The following is a 20,372-nucleotide window of genomic DNA, read 5'->3' as shown; positions in this document are numbered from 1 at the left end:
GGAAAAGGCACTTGTACCAGGTCTAGGCTGAACAGGTGATAGTTGAGGTAGTGCTGTTGCTCACATGCCTTCCTTACACAGAACTAAAGGAGGAGTAGAAAGAGGCCTTATTTCAAAAGGCAAGTAAAGGAAGACTACAACACCCAACACCTTTCCTAGGTCAGCTATAGGCAGTGCTTCTGGGGCTAGGGAGGAGCAGGAGGGATTCCCCTGCTCTCCTAGGGAAGTCCTGACCACCTTGTAGGCCTGCTAAACCAGAATGAAAGAAAAGGCTTTGTTTCTGGGAGCACAGCTCTTGTGGGACCTGCTTGAATCTTGGGGTCCCTTAAACTGTTGAGGGCATCTGCCCCATGACACTTGGAACTCAGAAATGAGACCAGCTTCAACCCACCTATTTTTGCAAGAGGACAGAAATTTAGTATTTAACCAGAAGTACCCACCATCTAACTTTCCTAGACTGAGGAACGCAAGAAGGAACAAAGCAGCTCCACATCCACATTGGCAATGTGAGCTGCCTAAGTGCCGAAGGGAGAAACTTTTGTGGTATACTTACATCTGTAAAACAGGAATTTCAATGTAGTAAAAAGGATTATTAATTCTCATTGTTTTGGGAGAGATGGGAAGAAAGTAGGAGTTTTGTAAAATGCATGCTTACAATCAGCAGAGCTGTTTCATTAAGAGCTCTCACTTCCAGGTATCTCAAGATTTTATTATTGTACAGCGGAGAAGTAGCTTGGTGTGGGCACTCTGGGATAAATCCCAAGCTCCAGATTAGCAGCGTATTCCCATACCAATGGCCATGAATGTCCCAAATGTCCCACCGCTTTGCATCATCGTTTTGCCAACTCCACCCATCAGCTCTCGTCCTCTCATGCCAATCCTGAGATAAAGAAAATTACAGCAATTATATAAAAGCTGAAACCTGACAGATCACAGATGTGCATCGGAAAACATCTGAGACAATCAGCTCATGGTTGCAAATTGAACACTTCTTCAGTCTAAAACTGTGCAATTGTACAGCTGCCTCCCCAGACAATGGCTGCAGTGCCCTGTGCTACTCCAGGGGCTCTTGAGTGGCCCTTACCTCACATGGCCCATATGTATTTTTCCTGCAGTGGAACCTTCCTGCCACACCTTTAGCAGGAAGAGCTTTGCATCCTGGTCTCCCAAATACCCTTAATACGGGGAAAAAAATGCTGTCCAAGTATTTCACTTGCCAGAGTACAAAAGGAGTTGTCCAAGCTGTTGTAATGCCATCCTCTCTAGCTGCAGTGACAGTCTTTTTAATATCACCAGTTTAAAATTAACTTTCTATTTACTGCTGACTCTGTGTTTTTAATATGGGATACCTGAAAGGCCTAGAAACTTCAAAAGGTGTTTCTGTTCTCCATTTTTCACTTACCTGAGGTCAGACTAAAACACAGAATTGTTCAGTCTCAAGAAGCTGTTATAATATTTGGCTTTTAAACACTGCAGTAACTTAAGTGTCTAAGGAATTTCATGTACTTCATTCTTAAAACATGAGATTTTTCTCTCAAAAACGGAACAGCAGAAGTACTGTAGCTGTGTCATTCAACAGAACTACGCTCATTGATTCTTCTAAATGCCCTTAATATGTATCTTCTGCCAGCATCATGCTGCTTACCCTCTGGGAACTGAGATTAGAAAACTTCAAACTCCCATTGGATTAAGATTTTTGCAGTTTCCTCCTTCACCTCACTACCAAATAATCTCCCATGTTTAATCACAGGTAAAAACCATCAAACAGAAAGAATTCTGCAAAGAATGAAAGAGCTGACTTCAGTGATTCTTTGTCATAGATGATGTGCAAAGCCAGTCAACAGTACCAGAGCAAACACAGAGCAACAAACACAGCTTGTTTTCATGTCAGCATGCTGAGTCCCAGGGGAAGGTGGAATATTGTCCCTCTCCATTGCACAGTGGGACTGTGCCAATGCCAGCCATGGGTCTACCCACACTCCTGCCATTCAGACTCAGGGTCAGTTTGGTAACTGCCTCTGTGCAGAGCATGGGACATACAAAGGGACCACGATGCAGGCACTGAGAGCTTACAGAGCACCTCAGGAAGCTTTAGGGCCAGAAGAGGGCTGCACATGTATCTGCATAGACAATTCATCTGGTTCCCCCTGGAGGTGATCATCCACAGTCTCAGCTTCCCAATAAATCTCCATTACAAGAGGCAAGAAAAGGTCTGTGAAACTGTGACCTCTCGGCATACAGGGCACCCAGAGGTGGTGCCCTGCTACCACCAGACTCACATGTTGTAGGCTAGGGGCTTACTGCAGTAGCTGGGAGTCACAAAGTCCCACTCATGGGACTAGCAGAGGACCAGACCCAATCCCTTCCCAACCCCACGGCACGACCATTTCTCTCTGGCTATCTCCCTGTCACCACTTGTCTGTGGAAGCCATTTCCTTGGCATACCTGAGGCAGGAAAATGTGCCGAACAGTGCTCCTGCAGCCATGCCCACTGCAAAGCCCATCATGAAACCCATCTTTATTCTGTCAAAACAGCTGGGCTGCGACTGCCCATATGGGCCCACGGTCACAGGCATCTAAAAAAGAAAGGAAAATACCCACATCGATTTACTGCTTTGTCTAACAGACTTCTAAACCAAACTGGGCTGGCAGGCCAGGCTGTGCAGCTCAGAGCTTCTTGCGCGCGCAGCGCTGGAGGTTGTGTTGGCTCCCAGGCTTGTTTCCTTGCCTGTCAGGTAGGAAGAACAAGGAGGGAACGACAGCCTCGTTTCCCCTCAACAAGCTCCTGCGTGCGCCGCTGTGGCTACCGAGACTGTTTCGGGGCCTCACTCTGTGTGCTCTCAGTCCCTAGTGAGCAGCACACGTGGCACCTGACCGAGTCTCCGCTGCTGGCCCGACCTTTCCGGCTGCCGCTGGTCTCGGAGGCAGAGTAGCGGGCAGTGAACCCACCCTTACGGAGACCGAGGCCAGACCGAGGACCAAGTGCAGAGATTCAGGCCGTGGGCTCTCCGGGAACGGCGGCCATCGCCGTTGCGAGGTGCAAGGGCTCTCGCAGGCGAACCGGGGTCCTCAGCGCGAGCCTCACCACACTAGCGCCCCGGGCCCCCTGTTCCCGTTCCCGGGCCCCCGCCCCGCCCGTACCTCGCTAGGCCGCACCGCGCCTCCGCGTGTCTGGGCCTCGCTTCCGGCGGGCGCCGTGACGTACCGGAAGAGGTGGGCACGCCTGCGCTCTGTCCGTCGCGCGCTATGCTGCTGTGGCGGCGTTTGGCGGCCCTGACGGGCGAACGAGCCCCGCGGCGGCTCCGAGCGGGGGGACCGGCACCGGGACCCGGATCTGGATCGGGACCGGGACCGGGATCGGGATCGGGTAAGGCCGCGGTCGGGCAGAGCCCCTGTCCGGGAAGGGACAGCTCCCCGGCTCCTGCCGGCCCCTCACAGCAGCTTACCCTCTCTTTCCCCTCAGGGCGAACCAGCGATGGCGGCGGTGCTCCCCGGCCGCTTTACATGGATGTCCAGGCCACCACCCCGCTGGTAAGGGCCGTACCAAGTACGGGAAGTGGAACGGGGTCCCCACACTCTCGGTTCTCTTGCCCGAGCGGTCGCGTGTGTCTCGAGCTGCCGTAGGGGACGGAGTCGGCCTTCGGCGCCGCCTGTAGCGACACAGGCTGTTCCTGTCACCACAGGGCAATCTGGGCATCCCTCGGAATGGCTGTAGCTACGCCAGGGCAGCCCCCTGGATGGGCGGGGCCTGAGCGTGGCGGAGCCGTGAAAGGGGCTCGCACCGATCCCTGCGGGAGTGGAGACAGTTGAGAGAAGCCGGAAGTGAATTCAGCCAAAATACTGATCTGACATTTTTCTTAACATTTTAAGACCTTGTATTTTTTCCACTCAGAAGAAAGGCCAGGTTGGATGGGGCTTGGAGCGACCAGACCTAGTGGAAGATGTGTCCCTGTCCGTGGCAGGGGCATAGAACAAGATAAGCTTTAAAATCTTTTCCGACCCAAACTGGTCTGTGATTCTGTTTTCTCAAATGATGTTGTTCTTCTTTGACCTTCAGTGCAGATCAGGGTTATGTGCACAGAACATAACTGCCAAATACTTGTGTTACATGTAACAGGTAATAGCCTCAAGTTTTCAAGGTCAGGCCTAAGCTAAAGCAAGACACTGCCACAGAAGCGCTGCTGGTACTCTGGCAGGGGGGTATGTCCAGAGAGAACAGATATGGTTTCTCTTCTTCTTTTCTAAGGCTGGGTGGTTTGTGTTCCACAGGATCCCAGAGTCCTGGACAGCATGCTCCCATACCTGACAGCCTACTATGGCAACCCCCACTCCAGGACCCATGCCTATGGCTGGGAGAGTGAGGCTGCCATGGAGAAAGCAAGGCAGGTGAGTCTTTGGCTCTCCACAGTCATGTTGGTTTTCCTGCTGCTGAGGAAAATGAGGGTCAAAAGAACCTAATAAAAAAAGGATGGAAAAAAAACCCCTGTTCTCTGTGGGCTGGATTTAGCAGCTTCCTCTTTGCTTAGCTGTACTTTAGTAGATTTATTGCAGGAAAAGATAGACTCATCGAATACTTCAAGTTGGAAGGGACCCACAAGTATCATCAAGTCCAACCCTGGCCCTGCACAGGATGCCCCAACAATCCCACCATATACCTGAGAGCATTCTCCAAACACTCCTTGAACTATGACAGGCTTAAGGCTGTAACCACTTCCTTGAGGAGCCTGTTCCAGTGCCTGACCACCGTCTGGGTAAAAAACTTTTTTCCTCCTATCCAGCCTACACTTCCTGGACGCAGCTCTATCTGTTTCCTCAAGCCCTGTCATTGGTCACCGAGAGCAGAGAGCTGCCTCTCTGGTGCCCCTCATGAGGAAGCTGTAGCACAAGTGAGGAGTGATCTCAGTTTCCTCTTCTTCAGACTGAAAGAACCAAGTGACCTCAGCTGTTTGTTTTACAGACTTTCCTCTAGGCCCTTAACCATTTCATGGCGCTCCTCTGGATGTTCTTTTATATAAACTTCATATCCTTATATAGATTTGCCCCCAGGACTCAAAGTGAGGCCTCCCCAGTGCAGAGCAGAGCAGGACAGTCACCCCCTTGCTCGGTTGGCAATGCTGGGTAACAGGTTAATGCTTAATACCACTTCTAGTGACTGTGGATTCCTTGTGTATTTTATAATTCAGATATTTAGACTATTTTTAGCATAACTTTGCTAGGTACCGTCTGTAATCCTTTGAAGCTCAAGGGAGTATTCTTGAAAACATTTCATATGTATTTTGCTGTAGTGAATTTACTGTATGTTTTCTTTACAAGTCAAATTTGTATTTTTTTTTAAACAGCAAGTTGCAGATTTAATAGGAGCTGATTCACGGGAAATTATATTTACCAGTGGTGCAACAGAATCCAATAATATGGCAATTAAGGTAAAAAGTTTTTACTGATTCTTATTTATTATGTTAAAATTTTGTATTTAAGAATTGTATGCATCTCTCAACATTTTAAATGTTAGTATGTTGGAGTATAACATATTTGCATTTCTGGATTTACTTTTTGTGATACTCTGTATGTATATTGTATGTGGAGAAAATACATGGATGAATGTTTTGGTGCCCAGGACATGATTTTGAGGACAGTGTAAAATATTTGACGTTTATCTCGCATGCACTAAATACATTCCTTCTGCTTATGTAATTAAAATCTTTATTGTGGAATATAGTGGACATGCGGATTAGAAACCTTTTTCTGATGAAGACTAGGTTGTGTATGTAGTATGTGGTTGTTCAGACTTCTCAGTGATTATGACTCCAATGCAAAAGTTTTCAAAAAAATGCTAATGCTAATGGCTTAAAAAATGTTAATGGCTTCTACAGCTTAACAGCAATAAACATTTTCACAGAGTTTTTGGGAAGTAAGATGCTTTAAAAAGCAGGTGCTGATGGAGATATGTAGTGTGGATTATGTGTCAGTACTTTTTAGATTCACGACTTGGGTCAAACAGGAAAGATCCAAATGAACTATATCTAAGTTGTAATTTCTTATTTCCAATCGTACTGTGTAATGCCTGCTTTCTTCAATGGCCAATTTCTTTTTCATGGACTGTGCCTGACAGGGTGTTGCAAGGTTCTATAAATCCAGAAAAAAGCATATCATTACTACGCAAACAGAGCACAAGTGCGTGTTGGATTCTTGTCGTTCCCTGGAAACTGAAGGTTTTCACATCACATATCTACCTGTTAAAAAAAATGGGCTCATAGATCTGAAGGTAAGTTGTTACTGACAGAAAGAAACTAAAAAAAGAAGAGATTTTTGCTTCAAATTGATGCTCAAAACCTTGTGTCCTCTAGATGGAAAAGAGGAAAGGATAATAAATATCACAAAGTAGAATGAGAATCATAGTCAAATCTGTCAGATCTGGAGAAGGATTTTCTGTTCTGTCTAACATCCTACACTTTTTCTCAACCAGAACATCCACCTCCTATCCCACCGTTCAGCTGCTGCTGTGCAGGTGGAGCTGTTGAGTACCCTGTAAGGAGCCCAGGACTTGAGGCACTGTTTCAGTGATTACAGTACTTCCTATGGCTGTCCTTGAGCCAGCCCTTCTGTATGTACTGGCTGCAGCCCTAAAATTTAAAAGTTGTATGCTTTTAGTTCATCGTTGATGTCCTATAGCACAGGGCAGCAACATTTTTATTCCCAGTCTCTCACCTGCCATGGAGAGTGGCGGTGTGTGATGGGACGGAGGGATCAGCCTGTGGGCACAGTAGTAGGCTGTGTTTTCTGAGCATGTTGCTGCAGGTGTGATGTGACTTTGTATAAAGAGCAGTTCCTTTACAGGCAGCCTTACCTTGGCTAGAAGAGGCTTAAGCTGTACTGTGGGTGGTTAATTCATTAAAGAAAATAGTTCAGAGACATTTACGGGATATAGCAAAGCCTGTTGAGATTTGATTTAATCAAGTGGGGTGCCAGGTGTATTGAAGGGTTAGGACATGCAGAAACACAATTGATTCGCTCCTCTTCCTACAGGCATTTAATGTTCACGTGTGTTAGTGTTCTCCCCAGGGCTGTTTGTCAGAACCCCAGGTGTTTGTTGCAGATGAGGGACTGGTGGTTGAGTTGCTGGTGAACTGAAGATGTGCACAGGAATCCTGCTTCTCTGTTAGTCACAACTTTTGTCATTCTGAATCTTTCACCCCAGGAGCTGGAGGCTGCATTCCAGCCCGATACAAGTTTGGTTTCTGTAATGACTGTGAATAATGAAATAGGAGTAAAGCAGCCAATTCATGACATTGGTAAGTACACTGTGGCTTCTAGATGCCAGCTACGGTTGCTTCTGCTTCATTTTAGATAATGTTTTCATCCCCAAATAGTACTGATGCAAAAGATTAGGTGTAATATAGCTAAGGAAAAAATAATAACATAAATATTTTAAAATAAAAAATGTAATATAAATAAATAATACTGCTGTCCCAAATAAAAACTCATTTCAAAAGGGAAATGAGAATGAAATTCAGTACCTTTATGGTGAGCATTGCAGCAGTCATTGCTCTGGATGGATCAGCTGCAATTCATTGGATTGTATGATGGATTAAAAAAATTGTACAGAGTAACTGGCCAAAATTGAGCTTATATACTATAATGATTGTTGTGGTTTGACAATGATTTATTGAGCACTTGTAGTGTTTAAGAGGAGAAATGTGCAGGATTTGGAGTGGGAGAGGATCACTTGGACAATCCTTCCCCCAGTATTGTCGTATATAGTCATGAACAATGGCTTTGTAGGCCAAAAGCCCACTGAGGAGCTATGCTTCTGGAACAGGAGGCAGGGAGAGGGTGAGCCAGGCTCTGAGCTGGCAGGTGGAGTGACAGGGGCCTCAGAGCAGATGAAGGGAGACCCTGGAGAACCACAGTTGTCGGAGCAAGCAGGGTGAGCAGGTGCCTCCCTGATGATACTCCAGATCCCCAGATTCCAGATGATTTGTTGATAGTTTCCTGTGACAGTAGCAAAACATACACATACCCTTTCTGACCTGGTTTCACCCCAGCTGGCAACCAAGCACCTTGCAGCCAGTCACTCACTCCCCCACCAGAAGGACTGGGGAGACATTTGGAATGGTAAAAGCTAGAAAACTCATGGTTTGAGATAAAGACAGTTTAATATGGGAAGCCAAAACCAGGCACACAAGCAAAGAAAAACAAAGAATTCTATACTGCTTCTCATGGGTAGGCAGGTGTTCATCCACCTCCAGGAGAGCAGGGCCTCATCCCATGCAGTGGTGACTTGGGAAGACAAACACCATCACTCCACAGGTCTCCCCCTTCCACCTTCTTCCTCCTAGTTTTCTATACTGAAAGTGTATGGCATCTGTCATTGTCTGAAATGTCCCTTTGGTATATTTGGGTCACCTGCCCTGGGTGTGTCTCCTCCCAGCCTCTCACATACCCCCAGCCCTCTTGCCAACATGGCCATATGAGGGGCAGAAGAGGCCTTGGCTCTGTGCAAGCCCTGGTCAGCAATATCAGAAACATCTATTATTACCCCTGTGTTCAGCACAAATCCAAAACACAGATGTATACTAGCCACTGTGAAGAAAGTTAGCTCTACCCCAGCCCAAACCAGCACACCTTCATATTCAAGATATCCCTTCGTAAGATGTTTGAGTTTTTGGATAATTTTTTGGCTTTGGCTCTGCTCTGGAGTACATACTCCATAGGGTATTGTTTTCTTAGGCTGTGGCAGGCATCTTGTTGTGCACCTGCTTTTTTTTGCTTAGCTGCTGCATTTATTTCTTTCTTCATTAAGCTCAAAGCAGCATTTTTGCCAAGGTCTTTCGAGGTTGGTTCTATTTCTTCGTTGACAAGCATTTAACCATCAGTGAGTTGCTTATAGCCCCAAGGATTCTTTTTTTCCTCCTGTGCTTATATTATCAAGGTCCTTACTATGGTCCCATGTTTAAATGCCAGAGACAGCTGGTGCCAGCTCTAGTTCCCCCTGTATGTTCGCATAACCCCTTGAACAGGTCCAACAGGCCAGGCCTGAGGCCTTGCAGAGGGAGCCTGAGGCCCTGTTACTGTGTGGCCTGTGGCCTGACCTCGCTGGACCACAGTGGGGGTTACTTATCCTGTGAAGTACCGTGTTGAACCTCTTGTGCAGAGGAGAGGTCTTGGATGCTGCTGTGCAGATTCTGTGGAAGAAGTGTTATGATTTTTTTGATGACACAAATAAATAATAGACTTTTTTGATGACACAAATAAATAATAGTTACTTCATGGGCTTACTGCCCATGAACAATACATTATTTCTTCATATATTTTAGCCTGGTGACAGGCTCAATTGACTTCATGTGGTAATAATAAGTGTGTGTGTGACAATTCTGAGAATGTTTTTGAAGCTGAGTGTTGGAAAACTTGGAAAATAGAGGGAATGACATAAAAATACGTGGCAAATACAACTTGAAAGGAAGGCTGGCTTGTACTGGATGTTGAAAAGAAAAAGAATCAAGAAAAAACATTTTTTTCCAACTGTGGAGTCATTTCCGTGTGGAGACTTTGATATTTAATGCAACCATTTGTTCTTAACTTGTTACATGGGGGTTTGGAAATAGCTCAATCTTAACAGTAGAAGACTTTTTAACTTCTCAACTGGAGAAATTCACTGTAGTCTTACCTGCCTAAACCTGCGCCAAGGCATCAAGCTACAGTAGCCCCTGCACAGCTTTAGCCACTTCAGTGTAAAAGAAGCATCACAGCCCCCATTTCTGCCTTTGTCACCTTAGATACCTCAGTAACTTGCTGTTGGTTTAGATTCAGTCATGCTTTAGATCCATTGCTGTAATCTTTGGGATCATAGCAATTAGTTAAGGTAATCTGGTTTTGGTTTGGTGTTTTTATTACAGGTGAGATCTGCCGTGCACATAAGGTTTTCTTCCACACAGATGCTGCACAAGCGATTGGTAAAATTCCTATGGACGTCAACAACATGAAAATTGACCTAATGAGCATCAGTGGCCATAAAATTTATGGGCCCAAAGGTACTCACTGAAGTGCTTTATAGGGAATTGTTGTTTCAATACCTACCTTAAGGTAACTACACAAGGTGTGAAGTCAAACCCATTTGTCATAGTGTCAGTTACTTAAGCTGTAGAAAACTCTTCTTAATAGTGTTGGACAGACGTCAGAGTAGCTCAGGCACTGCTGCCAGCATAGAGCTGCAGTAAGTGGATCTTCAATGCAAGATGGGTTGAGGTGGCTTCACTGAAGGAAGAAACAGTGTTGTATGATGGTGGCAGCATTGCAGCAGTGGGTTTTTCAGGAGTCATCTGCTTGGTGAGAAGCAGAACTAATGCTGAAATTACTAAAATGAAATCACTTGGTTATAGGGCAAAGTTTAGACCAGAGTGTGATTTAAAATAAGGACACCAAAAGGTAACTGATTGGTGATTTTTGGATTGTTTTCTACTTCCAATTGCTCCATTCCCCCAACTCCATTTGTGCATTTTCTTTGCAGAATGGGGTTTACTATCCAGTTATGCATTTTCTGGTTGACTGACAAGTACTAAAAATCCAGCTGTTATTATTGTCAAGGTTCATTTGGCTTGTGACAGTGGGTGTTTGAGAGCCAGAAATCAGGTTTGCTGGATGCTATACATTTAGCATTTTAAATTATAACATTATATACATACAACATTATAGCTTTTGTTATCCTATTCAGAAACAAAAGATAAAATTCTTATTTTTCACCAAAGGGGTTTTTTTTTCTGTATGAGTTCTACTGAGAGCTGAAGACATTATCTCTGGACAAGGACTAAGTTTTCAACTAGTAATTTTGGACAGATGACAGACATAAATTTTCACCATTTGTTATGCCTGGAAGTTGCAACTGTCCTTCCTGCTGTGACAGTCACTCCTTAAGTGTACCAGGGCACTCAAAGACATGAAAATTTGATTTTAAGGTGAGGAGAGTAGAGCACTAAATTGACTGACTAGCAAAACTGGTTTATCTAATCCACTCACTGAAAATTGTTGCCACTAATGAGTCTTCCTAAAGAGAAGAAAGGGAGAGGACTCCTGGGACTGGTGCTGGTCTAGTAATCCAGGGAAAGAATTTGGAAGTCAGTAAGAGGACATTGGTGAATGCCCATAAAAACTTCAGTGCGAGGGGCTGAACTTCAGCTGTGTACAGGAATTCTGGGAAGGAGGAGAAGCACTGAGTCCTTGGGTGACTGAAGTAGAGTGGAAGAAGCTGAGCTCCCATGGTTGAAGCTCTGTGAGCTTCAACATGGTTACTGGGGACAAACACCATTTCTTAAAAAATAGTACTGAACTTGTTCACTTTATTTTTCTCCAGTTAAGTGTCCACATGTGTGTTTGCTGTGGAAATAAGGAATGTTACCAAAGCTTGGAATCCCTGTTCATAATTTCAGAACTCTGGGCATGTGGTAAAACAGCTTTCCTTGCTTCCAAGGGGTTGGTGCTCTCTATGTTCGCCGTCGACCACGCGTCAGGCTAGAACCCCTGCAGAGTGGGGGAGGGCAGGAGAGAGGACTGCGGTCTGGGACTGTGCCCACACCTCTAGCAGTGGGACTGGGGGCAGCATGTGAAGTGGCACAGCAAGAGATGGAGGTATGTGCAGCAAGATACTTGCCCTGGGTTCCAGAAAATACTGTAAAAGCACCATTTAAGTCTTGGATTCCTTAGGTATTTTTGCATCCATGTAACTGAATCAAATTTGATTCTAATGTTTTAGCATTAAGTGAATGTTTTGAGAATTTAAGGGATGTTTTTGGGTGATAGTAAGTTCTTTATAAAATTTCTTTTTCCTTGAAGAGTCATAGTTTTCTACAACAAGGCTACAATTGACAGTTTTAGTGAAATATGGTTTTTGTGTGCTTGTATTTACTTCTCCATTATGCACATGTGTATTAGCAGCATCTTTGTCATCTACTGTCACGTTTATGTAATGTATATTGAAAAAATAAGACTTCCCAGTCTGTTATTATATGTATTGTACCTATTAAGTATAATTTCAAGTTTACTGCAGCTTTGCAACTAAGAACTTAACTTTCTTTTTTTTTTCCTAGCTTGGACAGTAAAGTTTACTTGCTAGGTCTGGTGTCTGAGCCTCTGTATGCTGCTGCATTGATTTGTGGGCACCAATACCTTCCTTACAGCTGGAATGTAAAAATACTTACAGTGACAATGCGATGCATAGGCTGGATATCTGCACCCAAGGATCAGGCTTCTTTCCAGCAGATAGGCAGAATTCCACTGTCTGAATTGTGTGGTTATGGAAGTTGAGGCTAGGGAACCTGCAGAGTCTGAATTCCGCACAAACCTCCGATCTGGATTCTCCTCATTATCTGGCAGAGTTATGGCATTTTAAAACTAACTGGTGTTGGAGCTAGCCTGGTTTTCTTTTAACTTTTTTCAAGTGTAAACAAGCATGAATTGCATGTGTGCATGTGGCCAGTCCTGTGTGCCAAAGCTGATCCTACACCTTACTTTCTTGGTAATAAGTGACCTCATTTTTCAGTCTAGAACAAGACACTGCCCATGGGGAGTTCTCACCATGCAGGTTACTTATTGCAAAAGCTGAGTTCATAGTCATTTGCAAGTCCATTCTTTCTGTGGTACAGTTAGAGAGCTCCTGGGAAATAAGACACGCTTGTCGTAATAGGTGCCCTTTCTTGTGTGCAAAATGCATCATCTTCTGCACTGCCTAACTTGTCTTTAAACCCAAAGAACTCAGTGCTGTTATGAAAGTCAGTTTGGCAGGTAGGTACATCTTGTGTAGGTAGAGCTTTCTGAAAGGTTTGAAACATTTGTGAAGACTGAGCTAGCTATGAGCCAAGGGATTATTCTCTTTTAAAACAATGTCTAGAGCAGGCAAAGTTTGACAGTTTAAGTTTCAGCTGTGTTCATTCCCTTGTCTGGCCAAACCCAGTTACTTAATTCTGCTTGCAGCTGGTGACATGAAGCAGTTTGAGTGCGGTCTGACTGTACACTGTTTATTATTTGTGTCTTTTCTGGTTTCTCTCTTAGTATGACCATAAGCGAATCTCACTCTTGGCAGAACGACTGGTTACAAAAATAATGAGTGAAGTTCCTGATGTGGTGATGAATGGAGATCAAGAGCATCGCTATCCAGGTAACTCCAGTAAAATTCTGAGCCCATTAGTACTGTCTGGCTCCTTGGTGTTAATGGCCATGACTGAATAATGCATTTGAGCACATCCTGAATGCATTGAAGCAAATCCTGTCTTGCAGGGGACAATTTGCCTGAGATTTCAGTTGATAGATTCTTTTTTCTATGTCATTTATTTGTATGTAGGATGCATCAATTTATCTTTTGCATATGTGGAAGGGGAGAGTCTTCTGATGGCTCTGAAAGATGTGGCTCTGTCTTCAGGAAGGTATGTGGAATGTATGGGAAGGATAGCAGTGTATTTTTGAGAGAAAATAGTGTCTGCTAATGAAGGTAAAAGCTAAGTAGTAGTTTCCTCTGTTGTCCATATTTGCATATTCGGTTAATGAGTCAGCCTGGCATTGATTACATTCTACAGTGGTGTTTAAGTGACACATTTCAACTGAAGGTCAAATTTATTTATCCTGGAAGAAAAAAAACCAAACAAAACTAAACAAAAACCAACCAAAAAAAATATCCTAACAAAAAGACCCCCACAAAACCACAAAATCTAACCCAGAAATTCCTACCTACTAGCCTTGAAAACTGGTTATTTGAGTAATCTTAACTTCTACTGGTGACACTTTTATTCTAAAGGCCACCAAGATTTGAACAGCTTCTGTCCTTCAGCAGATTTTTACTGCAATTAGTGAAGCTGAGCATGTATCTGAATTAAATCAGTTCCTGCGTTAAATGCAAAAGTGAGAAAGAAAACTGCATGTGCTTTTATAGAGCTCTCCTGACTACAGGAGTGACGAGTATTGTTTCAGTTACCAAGACAAACCTGATGTTCAGGATGAAATTAATGGAGTGTAAAGACACCCCTCCTCTCCTTCTTTCACCTTTGAGAACAAAGCAGTCAGCATATCCTAATTAGAAACTAGTTGGCACTATGAGCAGGAAGAGCAAGTCTCCACATGACTGTCCCTGAAGCCAAACACTTCTATAATGTGAAGATTTTTTTTGAGTCTCTACTTTGTGCACTGGGGAACTGTTTACAGCTCTCCAATTGGCACTGCATGTTGCTACCCGTAAAAACTGAGTCACAGTATGTAACCAGTTCTGTATACTGCTGCAAAGTGGAAGCTCTCTCTATTGACAACTGCAATCATCTTGCTCTGGATCTCTCTGTGCACTGTTTTTCATTTATTTGTTCTGCTGCCAAACAGCAGCTTGTGAAGTCTTTTTTTTTTTTTTTCCTTTCCTTTTATGTTCCTGGTGTGTTATCTTCTCTGAATAGTTTCTGTCTTTTTTTCACAGCCTCTACTTCAACTACCTCTTAATCTGCATTCCTGCTGCCTCTATGGGACATTGTGTTTATTCTTGTGTATTACCTGTATTCTCTCTCCTTTCCCTATACTCCTGATTTATTACTCTCATTTCTCAATAATGCCTGCTTCTTGTATTCTTTTTTCTTCAGTAGCAGAAATATCACTTTACTTGCTTGTATTCACTTGTGGTTTCTAGGAGGCTGGGGAAGTGGATAGACGGTGTAAAGAGGTAAGTGACCTGTTCTTTGTTGGAGGAGATTAAGCAAAAGTCTGACATTTCCCTGCCTACCCTTTCCCAGTGCTTGCACATCAGCTTCTCTGGAGCCTTCCTATGTTTTGCGGGCAATCGGAACAGATGAAGACTTGGCTCACTCATCTATAAGGTGTGTGGTATGGTCTGCCCTTATGCTTCCAAATATTTTTCTTTCCTGAGAAAAATGAATGGTAGATTTTTTCCACCCTCTTCATGTACTTGTTATTCTGTTTCTTAATGATTTTCTTTTGGTTTAGGTTTGGCATCGGTCGTTTCACTACGGAAGAAGAAGTGGATTATACAGTGCAGAAGTGCATACAGCATGTGAAGAGGCTGAGGGAAATGAGGTGAGATATTGTCTCGTTGAACACGGAGACTTCTTAGGTGTGATAATCATGGGAAGAATTGTATTTATTTAGTTGAAAGTAATTGTTTGCTTCAAGAATCTGCTGGTGTTTCTCTGTATCAGCAACAGTGTCCCCCAGGTGGGTAGGAGCCTGATTTTAACATTAGTGACAAATTTCTATGTAAACAAACCTGACACTAAACCTTTTCCCACATCCTGCCTTTATCAGAGAAAGAATATGAGTAGGGCAGGCACATAGGGCAGTACCTAGGAGATTTTAAGCCAGAGATGGTATTACTGAGTTAATGTATTGATAAGTTGTTTTATTCTGATGAAACTGAAAGACTGGTGACTAATCTGGACAGTGAACATGCTAGGGTTCAGTCTCAGAGACACCAGTGCTTTATGCTGAAAGTAGGAGCTGGAAATGAGGTGGAGCATCTGCCCTCTCATCTCTTGTATTTTTGGTTGAGAACACAGTTGAGGGCTGATCACCTAAAGCTCACTGACCTCCTGAAGGGGAAGACAGGCAGATATCTATCTCCTAATTCCTTGTGTCATTGATAGAATCTGTTTAATTATTATTGATGATGTCCTGTGCATTTAGCTAGCCCTCAGTTTTCTCCTTTTCTTTACAGCCCTCTCTGGGAAATGGTGCAGGATGGAATTGACCTCAAAAGCATTAAATGGACTCAGCACTGAGAAAACATTGCTATCCATGGACTAGATATGGATTAAAGTGCATTTTTCTGTACAGTCTTGAGCAAATTATGCAGCACTTCTGTTTTCTGACACTTGCAGTTTGACCGGAGAACTACCATTTCAGACCACAAAATCTAAGAAGCCAAAAATAAAACTAGTTTTTATCATGGAGAAAGGCAGGCTGATCCAATACTCACTATGTTTCTGTTGACACACAGAAATTTGTGCTAAAACCTAATTTATTCAGAAATATATTTTCTAATGAGAAAATTAAATCAGCATGTTACTTCTAGGCCAGTGAATTCTGGCAAGAGGTTGCTTCTCAGTGTAATTCGTCTCAAGTCACTGTTGTGTTTGCACCACAGACCTGTTGCAAATTTGTTCTGTTTGAGGTGGGTATCCTGCAACATGAGCTGCATTTTGCCTCTTAAATGCCTTGTGTTGCAAGGAATTCTCAGATAGGAGGACACTTGGATCTCTAGAGGAAAGCAATGTGTCAGTGTGGCCATGTGCCTTCACAGATAAGTTTATGTGTAGTTAAGAACAATTTTTTCTGAAATTGAGTATTTTTGGCTTATTTTCCTTGGGGTTTTTTTGTGTGTGCATCTTTTTTTTTTTGTGTGTATGTGCATTAATTCAAAAGATTCTTCTGTGTTCCAGCATTTATGATACAATCATGATGCACTTTGCTGTCCCCTTCATTGGGTATTTCCCATGCAATTTTTTCTCAGTGAGGATAGAAAACTTGAATGACTGGGGGAGTGGATAGGCAGAATGTGTCAGCTTTGGTGGCAGCACCAGTTTGGTGGATGAGTGGTAGAGGTGGTGGGAGCATGAGTGGTAGAGATGGTGGGGAGAGCAGATACATGTCTTAATGTATTATATATATTAAGACATAATGTCTTAATGTCTTAAGTCAGTCTGGAGTTTTGGGGGTTTTTTTCCTCCCCTTGTCATGAGACCTTTGCTGTTACTTGGTTTGCCTATGGGCCCTTGGTTTCTTTTGCTGCAAGGAGTCTGCCCAGCTCAGCCAGTATATTTTGTCTGGAGATAAGAAAGATAAGAACACCTGGCACTGAAGTTTTCTTTGTCTCAGAGACTGTACTGTCTGACTAGAGATTCACATGGGAATCCATTCCCTGCACATGCTGGGGGAAGTATCTGTTAAAAAAGCGTTTGATGAAGTTAATTCATATCAGTGTTTCTCCTTTCTTCCCTTTGATGATCTTTCCAGTAAGAAACCCAACCCTGTATGGCAAAGTGCCCTTTTTTCAGTGCATAAACAAAGAGCTTTCAAATTAGTTGTGTTGATTGATGGATGCTGTGTGACCTGCTGAATTTGGTATACCCCATAGACAATATGTTCACCTTCAGTTTGGGATGGAATTTACCTCGAGGATCAACTGTGTTGTGTAGAAGCTGAAGCTGAATCTCACAAGATGGATTGTGTTATAGAAGCTTGTCCATTTTTTGTAACTAAGGACAGATTTAGTTGTTTGTAATGCAAAGCTAATCCTTGGTTCTATTTGAAATGATGAGCTTTAGCAGTTTTAATATTGCAGTGCTGACACCTTATATTTCATCACAATATTTTTTAAAATACCATATGCATAAATACATTTTAGCCGTGTTGTATGTACTCTTTTTCATCCTTGGGCCATACATATTTTTCTGGATTAAGCATGTAATAACATGCTTTCCTAGTGTGTTTTAGAAATATATATTTATGAATTGTTCTTTGTGTTTTGAGAGCGATAAAAAATTACAGATAAGAATTAAACTTGCCTACTGTTAGTCTTTTTTGGATCCACTTTTTTGGGTGAACCATGCAGGACAATCAGTAAGTTGCTGTATTGCAGGTTTCATCAGGCAACAGAAAAGGGTAACTTCTGTGAACATTGTAAGAAGTTTGCCATCATCGAGTCAGCATTTGACTTTGGAAGAGTCATTCTTCTCAAACTCAATGCCTGTTCTGAGCTAACTTTTTAAAATGCAAATAACTTAAATTGTGGTTATTTTGAAAAAAGGGAGCCTCAAATCTTAAAGATTCTGACCACCTCTTATTTGATAAGATTTAAAATAAAAATTCTACATGTAAAGGTTAGAGAAACTCATTCATACTAGTAACAAATGTTTATTTGAAATGTTTATGGGACAAGATGAGGAAAAATGTATGGTGGAAATAGTTCCCCCATGACAGAAATAAGTAATGCCAAGGATGAACATCTAGCTGTACCTCACTGAATGCAGTTAAAGCCTTTGGGGAATGAGAACTTGAGTCTATCCCACTCTTACCAGCTGGATGCCAATAAATGGTGGTGCATCATAACCCTTCCCCAGGCTGCACCATGATCTGAAAAATGCCTACTAGGCCTTGGCCTTGAACAGCCCTTGGGTTCAGCTCCTCTGGAGCTTATCAGAAAAACTGCTTCAGGAACTGGTCCTGTATAATGATCTCCTGGGTTTTGTTTGTTTGTTTGTTTGTTTTAATGGCATAATATTCTTGTTCTCCCACTTTCAAAGAAAGTTTCTGACCTGAAGTGGGGCCAGGATGAAACATTGTTGTGACTAAAGCCCATCTCTTGTGGCCCTGTAAACAGTGGCCCTGAGTGAGACCCTTGGAGCTCTCCTAGGTTGCAGTGACCTCTCTCTGCTGGGGCCTCTCAGAGCTAGGAACTCTCCCATTTTCTGCACTCACAAAATCCCCAAAGGATGGATCCTGGGCCAGTCCCCCTGCTCCTCAAGGCTCTGCCCTTCCCGCAGTGAAAAAAACAAAGGTATCTGAAGTGAGAACCATTTCAGTTAGAACCAACCGTTCATGTGCCTGCAGGGCTGTGATCCTATTAGCAACAAGGAGATGTGTTGGGATGACTCCTGTGACTGGAGGGTTGGAATAGAAGGATGCAGGCAGGGGAGAAGAGAGGCAATGTTGCTCTTTATGCCAGTGACCAGCAGAAGTGCATGGAGCTCCACCTGGGGATGAATGAGAAATGGACCGAGAGTTTAAGAGTCAGGATTAAATGGAGGGCAGGGATGGGTGACATCACAGAGGGGGGTCTGCTGCAGGCCACCTGAGCAGGAAGATGAGTCCATGAGGGTCTTCACAGACAAACAAGAATGGCCTCATATTTACAAGCCCTAGTTTTCATGGGGGAATTCAACCACCCTGACATCTGCTGGGGGTAGAACCCAGCAGGTCACAGGCAATCCAGGAGGTTTATGGAATACACTGATGTCAACTTCCTTCTCTGAGTGGTAGAGGAGACAATGAGGAAGGGTGCTATGCCACTTTATTCTCACCAACAAGGACAGGCTCGTGGGGAATGTGAAGCTCAAGGGCAGCCTAGGCTGCACTGACCATGAAATGGTGGATATTGAGATCCTTGGGGCAATGACAAGGGTGAGAAGCAAGCCCACTGTGCTCAACTTCAGGAGAGTAGGCTTTGAACTCACATGGGATCTGCTTGATAAGATAATGCCCTGGAGGGAAGAGGAGTCCAAGAAAGCTGTAGCAATGGGAAAGAAAGCGACACAGACCTCCTATGCAATCAAAACAGATCCCTTTATTACAGAAATCACACCTTTTTTATACCTTCAATCTCCACCTAACAAAACTGAAACCAAACTGAGGCCTAACAAAACTTAACAGAAAGAGGGCACCCATTGGCTGACTCAGCTGCAGTGCTGCTGTGCACCCGTCCTGTCACCCAATCAGCTTCCTGCTTATACACTGTCCATGCGTTCCTCCAACCAATCACAACCTCGCTCCCAGCTGTCACTCAGCTGACTCTCTCCTCACCCCTCAACCGATCTGCAGCCCTCCAGGCTGCGGCTGTGCCTTTTGCACAGGGCCTTCTCGTGAGCATAAGCCTTAACAACTTTAACAGTTATAACCCGATATCCTACATCAAACTGGTTGGTATTAAAGGATCTGCTCTTTGAACTCAGCAGCAACAAAAATATCCCAACAAAGTCAGGCAGCAACACCAGGAGGCCTGCATGGAACTGACAGAGGAAGTGACTAAACACAATTCATCAATTTGAGAAGTTGTGGCAGTCTGGTGAAGTTTTCACTGACTGGAAAATATCCCCCATTTTTAAAAGGGAAATATGGAAGCCTTGGGGAACTACACCTGCCTGCTTGACTTGCTGGCAATTCTCTCTCTGCTGTGACATCTGTCATGGGCCAACCGTTTCCAGTCAAATTGTATCTGCTAATATGTATGCTGTGTGCTTTGAAATGGTACAGTTTCCCAGGGCCGAGTCCCAAAAAACTGGCCTGACATCTCTACTATTGACAGCTTTGATGAAATTTCAGGCTGGTGAATAAGGTCTTGCACTGGAAGGAAGAAAATGCCAATTTTTAAAATGGACACTGTGAGTTGCTGGGAGAAATGATCCCTCTGACAGCTGATCCAAATCAGAGTCAAAAAAGGCAGGTACAAGATGCTCTTATAAGAAGCAAAGCTCATACTAATGAACAATCAGAGTGGGCTTGTGCTGAGTAGGCATAGTAAAACTAACAAAGTGTTTGATTCTAAGAGTGCCTACACAGGATCATTAAGACAGATAAATATCTGACTGACAGGTTTTAAGTAGAGATTGATATGAGGAATGAAG

General features: G+C 43.6%; 2 protein-coding genes across 3 annotated transcripts; one reads left to right on the top strand and one right to left on the bottom strand.

Moving 5' to 3' along the window:
• Positions 1-688: 688 nt before the first annotated feature.
• ROMO1 (reactive oxygen species modulator 1) lies at positions 689-3,829 on the bottom strand. Of its 2 annotated transcripts, none has more exons than XM_038158530.1 (3): positions 3,447-3,829; positions 2,446-2,576; positions 689-880 (listed from the first exon to the last, which is right to left on the bottom strand). In XM_038158530.1, exons 2-3 carry the CDS (start codon positions 2,574-2,576, stop codon positions 772-774), a joined length of 240 nt encoding a protein of 79 aa, XP_038014458.1. In that variant the 5' UTR covers positions 3,447-3,829; the 3' UTR covers positions 689-771. The 2 variants fall into 2 exon arrangements, with proteins under 2 accessions (XP_038014458.1, XP_038014457.1); XM_038158529.1 differs by lacking the exon at positions 3,447-3,829 and adding an exon at positions 3,142-3,272.
• On the top strand, positions 3,204-17,532 carry NFS1 (NFS1 cysteine desulfurase). The gene is made up of 13 exons (XM_038158528.1): positions 3,204-3,367; positions 3,464-3,531; positions 4,270-4,386; positions 5,340-5,423; positions 6,110-6,262; positions 7,196-7,289; positions 9,894-10,028; positions 11,462-11,619; positions 13,039-13,144; positions 13,328-13,409; positions 14,751-14,834; positions 14,962-15,051; positions 15,689-17,532. Exons 1-13 carry the CDS (start codon positions 3,247-3,249, stop codon positions 15,750-15,752), a joined length of 1,356 nt encoding a protein of 451 aa, XP_038014456.1. The 5' UTR covers positions 3,204-3,246; the 3' UTR covers positions 15,753-17,532.
• Positions 17,533-20,372: the final 2,840 nt, after the last annotated feature.

Source organism: Motacilla alba, chromosome 20 (assembly GCF_015832195.1).
Source record: "Motacilla alba alba isolate MOTALB_02 chromosome 20, Motacilla_alba_V1.0_pri, whole genome shotgun sequence".
Classification (NCBI taxonomy): Eukaryota; Metazoa; Chordata; class Aves; order Passeriformes; family Motacillidae; genus Motacilla; species Motacilla alba.
The sequence above is the reverse complement of the archived record's forward strand: the minus strand, read 5'-3'. Positions and strand labels throughout refer to the sequence as shown.